Raw genomic sequence first — 8,918 nt, 5'->3', positions numbered from 1 at the left:
GCTAGTTATCAGAACCATTCCATATTCTATATATTTGTATGTAAAATGATTACAAAGCTCACTGAGTGCTGTCTTAAACTTTGCAGCTGTGAAGCACGGAAGAGAACGGAAACCTGATTTTATGCCGTTGGTACAATCCATTCAGCGAGGTGAGCTCAAATCTGTCGTTTACAAAGCAACACATTCAGATTTAGTTTCTCAGAGCAAAGGCTCTGATAGAAAATGGAAAAAGTCAAGTTTGTAGCTCAGCGGCAACAGTGAGCTTCTGCTGCTGTGCTTCCAATATTCAGTTCTTTCTTTATTTTGTTTGCAGTCGATGGTGTCGTCCTTCAGGGATCACCGTGTGACGGTGATTGGATTTGTGACAAACCTCGCTGTTTCCTCTTCGTTCCAACATCAACGACTTGCGCTAATGCTGAGGTAGTCAGAATTTTCTGGATTCAGTGCATCTGCATGAAATCCATGCTGCCATTACTCAGTGACGGTTCTAGAGTCTGTGGGGGCCCATTATGTCTGCCAGTGTCCTCTTCCTCCTGCAGCAGCTCCTGGGTCTACAAATCATTTGTACACTGGTTGGAAATGTGGCTTAGCTTCTCTATTTGAACAGCTATTTGAACCATACATAAATTGGTTTCTGGCTTGCATGTGATGTCAATCTTCATATCTTTCAAGTTCAATCTCTGTATTTCTTGGAATATACAGTATATATGTGTCTTTTTTTCCCCCGCTCTCATTTCTGCAGATGAATTGTCAGGCTCGAGGTGGAAACCTTGCATCAGTGCGCAGCTTTGATGAGTATCACTTTATTCAGGGAATAATACTGAAGCAGACTCAAATGTATCCACCAACATGGATTGGAGGCTCAGACGCAGAACAGGTATCTTAATGATTACACAAAATCTCCAACTCAGAGTGACACAAAACATTTTTTGAGTCAGACATACTGTAATACAGAAACTGTGTGCGTGTGTTTCTTTGCTAGGAGGGTACTTGGCTGTGGAGTGATGGTTCACGTTTCACCTATTTGAACTGGTGTCAAGGAGAGCCTAACAACCAACGTGGCGATCAGCACTGTTCGGTGATGAACTTTAGTGGTAAGTCAAACTACATACCATTTTAACGTCAAGTAAAACTTTTGGTTTAACTCGAGGTTGTTTTGATAAAATTAGTGAATGTATTACCAGAAGGTTTGTGAGGCAGCAATTAACCATTTTGAAGATGTAGAAGATTAACTGTTGTCTGAATACAGAGCAGCCCAAAAAAAACTTGTTACCTTAAAGACAGAATGTGCCACATTTTACAACTAAATATATCAGATATCTAGCTTATCCTCTGCAAATGTCTCTCTGATTCATGACTGTCTACAATGAGTGAGAAGCTCGAGTCCCGCTGGCTGTGTTGTTGTTAGAGCCGTGTTTACATGGAGTATGTGTAGTAATGTTGGTGTACAGTAAGAAGAAATATCTTCCATTTTTGACATTTACAAATGGAAAGTGCTGGGATGATTTGGAGTGTAAATACCAACGCCCATTCGTCTGTTCAAAGACAATTGAATCCTTCCTTGGCTGACGAGCGTGTCAAGAACTTCAACTCATCAGTCTCATATTCAATCTGAAGGCTCTATATCTTATCTCATAACTCTGTTTTTTTCTTACTATCGCTGTAACGCTATTTAAGGAATGAAGCGTCAAGTAATTCAAACAGTAGCTGGACTGTCTCTTTGGTTTTATGCCTCTAATAGGAGCAGGATCGATGTGTTGTGGAAGGAATGCTTTTTGCAAAAACTTCATGTTCTTTGTTTCTGTGCTCAATTAAAAGTCTTAATCATCAAAACAAGCTGGTCTTCTGTCTTTGTCTGGTCTAAAGATTTGATTTGCCCGATTGCAAAGTTCTCATACTCCATCCATTATCTGACACCGGCCTGCTGTCCATACCACACAGCACACTCCCCACCTATGGCGACAGGGCCTTCAGTGTCACAGCCCCCACCCCACTGGAACATCCTCCCCCTCGGACATCTGCAACGCCCGTCCAGTGGACTCATTCATACTTTAAATCTGCGGTCATTGTACCCCGAAACAAAAGAACTAATGACATGTATGAAAGACGGTCAAAGTTATGACTTGTAAGATGTAAAGTGATAAAAGTTTGGATGGTTCTAGACTTCCGTTTAATTTCCAGAGAAGAAACTAAAAATCGTAAAGATAACAGCCATGGTAATTATTACTCAACCTTTGTTTATCTATGCCAGGTAAACAAAAAGGTTAACAATCTTTTCAGCAATGCCCTACTTCACATTAGCACACTTACAAGCAAGTACACATGTCAGGAGTTCTACTTTGTCCCTGGGCTTTAAAAGGTCAGTCAACCTAAAGTCACCCCTGAAAATCTCTAGTGGTATGTTAAAAATTTGAGTTCCAAGGTTTATTCATCCCTATGATTTATATCTTTCTCTCAGATTTCATCTGTCAGCCTAATGTCCTGATGGTAAATTCCATTTCTTAGCGAGTTTGTCAGTGGCTTTGCAGTCAGAAAAACAATGAATAAACCTTTGAACCATGATATAACAAGTACAGTTTTCAAATATGCAAGTTTGGGTGCAAAATGTTGAATAATATCTGTAACCAATTGAGCTTCAGATACTTATAATCTTGTGCAAACACTGCCAGCTTTAGGCTCATAATGTTAGTATTCACATTAATTAATTACAGACCACTGTGGGGTATTTTTAAAGCCAAAACTAATGTACCTGTAATGGGCTGGTGCAACAAAAAACTCTGCAAAAGTTCCCTCTTGGGTTCGCTAACTGTAGATGAAATTTGTAGTTCCACCAACAGTGTAAAGAAAAGATAATGAAGTTGGCTTAAACTTTCATAGGGGAAAAAAGTGTTCTTCAGTTGCAACCCTTCCAGAAGCGAAACCCTTCCAGTTAATACTGTAAATTGTAAAGTGCCCGTAGAGGACCCAATGGATGTACCTTCCAATGGAGAAATCTAATGAGTCCCCTTGAAATGCTCTTCCAGTGGAGAAAACCTTATGCTTTCCCCTCTGGATGCCCTTCCAACAGAGAAAACCAAATGAAATCCAAATGGGATCAAGTGCTCTTTAGAGAACCCTTCCAGCAGAGAAACCCCTTACAAAGTACTCTGTTCAAAAAGAACCATCCATTCAAGAAGGTGAGTTGGTGTTTGTTCCAGTTTTTGTACAAACAATGGCTTCAGATTTTTGTTTTATGCTCTGATGAGCAACCAAGACATACCGTTTTATAAAGCGGAATACACATCTGGTTCATTAGTGAGTTGAGTTCCTTCCAAAGTTGTTGTTTCTTGAAGAATGATGAGGACACAAAGCGACTGTAAGTAAGTTTTTATTGTGACGAAAAGTGACAAAAATAGACGAAGCGAGTCGCTGACTGTTGTGTTTAACCCTTCAACCTTTCCTAGAAGCAAAGCCTGATGAAATGATAGGAGAACCATCCGTTCAAGATGGTGAGTTGGAGATTTTTCCCAATTTTGTCAAAAAAAGAAAAACTAAAATGAGAGATATTGTGCCTGTAAAGTGCAGATGAAATGAGTCACCGACTGCTGTGTTGAATCTCCAGCTGTTCCAGAAGCACAGCCTGATGTAATGGCAGTGGGAGCATCTATGGAAGATGGTGAGTTAATGTTATATCTAGTTTATCAGTGCAAAGGCTCTGATAAAAATGCAAACATTCAAAGCATTGTCTAGCTTAGGTGCATCAGTGAGCTTTCACTTTGGTGCATTCTGCATTCAGTTCTTTCTTAACTTTGTTTGCAGATGATGGTCACACTGTCCAAAGATCAAGCACTTGTCCCAGTGGTTGGCTTCAACACTACAATCACTGTTTCCTCTTCGTTGGAATACCAATGCGTTGGGCTGATGCTGAGGTAATTATTGATTTGGATCCAGTACAGAGCTCCTCAACACTGAATGCTCCCAGTCTCTTTATACTGCAGCTTGGTCATTGAGAACCCTCCGTCGTCATTTCTGAACACATTCTCTAGTTAATCTTTGCATGTTTGGTCCGGTCACACTGTATGAAGACTACTTGAAGGGGAAATGAGGGCCAATGAAAGGAAGACTGTCAGAGTACACAGAGTTATGACTCCTCCTGTTGGCCATTTAAAAAGATGCAGGTTTAAATCACTCCTTTTTGGCTTCCCCTTTGAAACAAGAGTCTACCTCCATTTTTTCTAAGCAGCCTTTGATTAAAACCATAACATGATATTTTCCCCTGACACTAGTCAAGAAGTTTTGGTCCTGCAAAGATGACAACTTGTATCAAAAATATTGAAGGTCTAAAGGTCATAAAATGTGAATATTTGCTATCAAAATGTTTTAAATTAAAACATGTCAACACCTACCTGTTTTTTGATCATGTAACCAGAAGTTGTATATGTATTGTTGCCAACTTAAAGGAAGAATGTGCAACATTTTACCCAAACCTCATCCTCGAAAACTTTAAACCACAGCCGTGGCTCAAAATGTGCAAATTTTGCAATGACAGTAGGACACCTCCCTAAGGGGGCCCCATATGACAGCACTACCTCTCGTTGCCCTGCTAAGCGTGGCATGCATGCACCAAAGTGATAATAGTCACCGAAGGGAAATGGAGAGGAATTATCCATCTGGGAGTGAAAAAAGAAAGAGGAAGAAGAGTATGCGGAACTGGTAGACATAAAGGGGATGGATGCTGGTTGGAGGGGCCCCCAATAAATTTTTGACTGGGGCCCCAACAGATACTAGCATACTAGTACTACCACTGCATATTTGCATGGCTTTACACACCAGCACACTTAATTTTCTCAGGAATTTGAACCTCTGTGATGACAACAATAGGGTTGCAGGAAGCTTAAAGGGGAGGCAATCGCTCGGTCCTTGGCGATTTGGGTTGTGAACAGGAGGCTAGCTGGATCATGTACGGGTACGGACCACAGTTTGGAAAGTGGTCTGGTTGCTGGTGGATTAGAGTAGTGATGTGTAGTTCGTGAACGATTCGTTCAAAATGAACGAATCATCTGGGTGAACGAACTGAACTGAATCACTTACTGAAAAGAGTCGTTCATTTCTCGACTTCAGTTGCGCTCTCCTCTCTCCCGTCTCCTGTCTCTCTCTCTTCTCTCCCGTCTCCTGTCTCTCTCTCCTCTCTCCCGTCTCGTGTCTCTCTCTCCTCTCTCCCGTCTCCTGTCTCTCTCTCCTCTCTCCCGTCTCCTGTCTCTCTCTCTCTCTCTCCTCTCTCCCGTCTCCTGTCTCTCTCTCCTCTCTCCCGTCTCCTGTCTCTCTCTCTCTCTCTCCTCTCTCCCGTCTCCTGTCTCTCTCTCCTCTCTCCCGTCTCCTGTCTCTCTCTCTTCTCTCCCGTCTCGTGTCTCTCTCTCCTCTCTCCCGTCTCGTGTCTCTCTCTCCTCTCTCCCGTCTCCTGTCTCTCTCTCTCTCTCTCCTCTCTCCCGTCTCCTGTCTCTCTCTCCTCTCTCCCGTCTCCTGTCTCTCTCTCTCTCTCTCCTCTCTCCCGTCTCCTGTCTCTCTCTCCTCTCTCCCGTCTCCTGTCTCTCTCTCTTCTCTCCCGTCTCCTGTCTCTCTCTCCTCTCTCCCGTCTCGTGTCTCTCTCTCCTCTCTCCCGTCTCGTGTCTCTCTCTCCTCTCTCCCGTCTCCTGTCTCTCTCTCTCTCTCTCCTCTCTCCCGTCTCCTGTCTCTCTCTCCTCTCTCCCGTCTCCTGTCTCTCTCTCTCTCTCCTCTCTCCCGTCTCCTGTCTCTCTCTCCTCTCTCCCGTCTCGTGTCTCTCTCTCTCCAGACCGTAAGAGTCGCTCAAAGCCCGCCCTCCCTCTCTCTTCATGTCAGTGATACGTACTGACTGAACCAACAGGACGGAGTCGGTCAGGAGCTCTGTGTCACTAAAGCCCGCCCCTACTTCTCTCTCTCATGTCTCCAAAATTGAGGAAGTAGAAAAATATATTATTGAACATTTAGGTGTCACCAAAATGTCTGTGCTTTTTATATCTGCTGTCGGTTTGCAAACGGCTTTTATATCCAACTTAATTTCACTCAGCTGACTGTTTTAACATCCACTAACCATCGTGTTTCAGTCAGTACAGTGTGTGTGTGTGTGTGTGTGTGTGTGTGTGTGTGTGTGTGTGTGTGTGTGTGTGTGTGTGACTGAGGCTGGTGACTCGCAGTCTCGCTCGTTCACGTTCAGTCAGTGTTTCGTTCACTGAACTCGTTCATTGAACGAACTGAACGAGAGCTCCTCCTCCGAGTCACTCTCTTCCGCTTCTTGAACTGAACGTACTGAACAGAACGGTCGGGGAAAATTAATGTGATTGTTTTAGCAGCTTTCAGTTTGCAAACTGTAACTTTATCCAACTAAATTCTCAGCTCATTGGTTTATTATTCACCACCGGCTGTTCTCAGTACGATCGCGAGCAGAACTAAACGTTCGGCCGTGTTTCAGTTTATGAAATTCTGATTCGCAGACAGAGCTGCGGAGAAGTACTGAACGATTCAGTGAACGAATCTTTTGAACGAATCACTTTACTGAACTGATTCAGTACACTGAAAAGAACTGCTTTCCCCCTCACTAGATTAGAGTAGGGTAGGGTAGGGTAACCCTAAACCAATATTTTAAGAGTTGGGAGTATAAAGGCATTGGTCTTTGGCTTGCACATGTTGTTAACTGGAATATTTTTCAAAATGTTTCCTCTTTGTATTACTTATTTTATAATGTCACATTATTGGCCTTCACACAGTGCTACTTTTTTGTCCCTCATTTCTGCAGATGAATTGTCAGGCTCGAGGTGGACGCCTTGCATCAGTGCACAGCTTTGATGAGTATTACACTATTCAGGGAATGATATTGAGGCAGACTGGAATGTATCCATCTACATGGCTTGGAGGCTCAGATGCACAACAGGTATCTTAATGATTACACAAAATCTACATCTCAAAGTGACAGAGCAAAGTTATAAAGACATTTGTGTGTGTGTGTGTGTGTGTGTGTGTGTGTGTGTGTGTGTGTGTGTGTGTGTGTGTGTGTCTTGGCTAGGAGAGAACTTGGCTGTGGATTGATGGTTCATATTATAACTATGGGTACTGGTGTCCAGGAGAGCCTAACAACCAATATGGCAATCAGCACTGTTTGGTGATGAACTTTGGTGGTAAGTCAAACTATATGTTATTTTAACTTCAAGTAAAACTTTTGGTTTAACTTAAGGTTGTTTTTTAATTAAATTAACCATTGTGAAGCTAGAGAAGACTAACCAACCCAAATAAAACTCCTGTTATCGTAAAGACAGAATGTCACATAAATAAATCATAAAGTCTGTCCTGTGTAAACGTGTCTCTGAGTCATGACTGTCTACAATGAGGGAGAAGCTCGAGTCCCGCTGGCTGTGTTGTTGTCAGAGCCGTGTTTACATGGACGGGACGGCTGGCTCCTCCCCTTGTGTATAAAAGCTGTTTTAGTCAAGAACTAGAGAGAAGAAGAGGAACATACTCACTGTCATTCTGTGTCAGTTTACATGCGATGTGAAGCTACGAGCTAACTAAAGAGCGCTAACATTAGCCTGCTAACACATTGCAGCTCAAGCCAAGGACAAGTTTGTCCGCTGCTTGTGCTTGACTCCTTTGTGCAAACTCGAGTAGAGAGGGGGGTTGGAGGTGTGTCTCTGGAGGAGAGCGGAGGCTTCGGAATAGCGGAGGTGTGGCCAAACAGCAGTTTGTTTTGGTTTCATGCTGGTGCTCAACGGCGACATCTACTGGATCATTGGGCAAAGTTGCTAATTCTTAAAAAATAAGAAAACTATGATTAGCCTGTCGATGCAATGGATTAGTATGCATCATGTGTGACTGACTCACAATAAAAGGCACACAGTCCTTTTTAGTGAAACAACAGCAATGGGAAATGTTATGTTCACTTCATCTTATTTTCAACTTAAAACAGCTGTGATACAGATGTGATCGCACTATTCAGACAACAACAATAATAACACTAAAGTACTTAACAATTTCCATAATAAACTAAAATAAGCATTTCATAATTGACAGTACAGATTATCTGTGTTTTGACAGTAACTGACAGTTTCTTTGGAATCACAGAAACAGTATTTGTAATGTGTGTAGTGATGTTGGTGTACGGAATAAGAAGACATATCTTTTGTTTTTGACATTTACAGATCAAAAAAGATGGGATGATTTGCAGTGTTATTACCAACGCCCATTCGTCTGTTCAAAGACTCTTGAATCCTGCCTTGGCTGACGAGCGTGTCAAGAACTCCAACTCATCAGTCTCATATTTAATCTGAAGGCTCTATATCTTATCTCATAACTCTGTTTTTTTCTTACTATCGCTGTAACGCTATTTAAGGAATGAAGTGTCAAGTAATTCAAACAGTAGCTGGACTGTCTCTTTGGTTTTATGCCTCTAATAGGAGCAGGATCGATGTGTTGTGGAAGGAATGCTTTTTGCAAAATCTTCATTCTGGAGAGTTAACAGTTCTTTGTTTCTGTGCTCAATTAAAAGTCTTAAGCATCAAAACAAGCTGGTGCATGGTCTTTGTTTGGTCTAAAGAATTTATTTCCCAGATTGCAAAGTTCTCATCCACCCATTATCTTTTTCCTGTTCGGGGTTGCAGGGGGGTTGGAGCCGATCACAGTAATGGGGGAGTAATCATCCCTCCGACCCCACCTCTATCCGCCTGCGAGACGCCAACAGAGATTAAGAAACACTTCTCATCAGACTTCACTTTAAGCTTTCATACCGTAGGAGCAGGTCCTGCTGAACATTTCTTCCTGCCAAGTTATTGTTCAAATCAGACATAAATAAATCGTCAAACAAATCGCATCATATAGAATCATTCAAAGCAAACATTCATTTATAACCGCTATGATCCTCCTTTCTTAATCGA

General features: G+C 42.2%; 1 protein-coding gene across 1 annotated transcript; it reads left to right on the top strand.

Moving 5' to 3' along the window:
• The first annotated feature begins 296 nt into the window (after positions 1–296).
• LOC132958891 (ladderlectin-like) lies at positions 297–8,359 on the top strand. Its single transcript, XM_061031976.1, has 9 exons — positions 297–420; positions 743–877; positions 983–1,102; positions 3,110–3,176; positions 3,602–3,655; positions 3,799–3,908; positions 6,791–6,925; positions 7,058–7,169; positions 8,187–8,359. The coding sequence occupies exons 2-9, from the start codon at positions 743–745 to the stop codon at positions 8,267–8,269; spliced, it is 816 nt and encodes a 271-aa protein (XP_060887959.1). The 5' UTR covers positions 297–420; the 3' UTR covers positions 8,270–8,359.
• The last annotated feature ends 559 nt before the right edge of the window (positions 8,360–8,918 follow it).

This window comes from Labrus mixtus, chromosome 23 (genome assembly GCF_963584025.1).
Source record: "Labrus mixtus chromosome 23, fLabMix1.1, whole genome shotgun sequence".
Lineage (NCBI taxonomy): Eukaryota > Metazoa > Chordata > Actinopteri > Labriformes > Labridae > Labrus > Labrus mixtus.
Note: the sequence above shows the minus strand (reverse complement) of the source record. Positions and strands in the feature narration are given on the sequence as shown.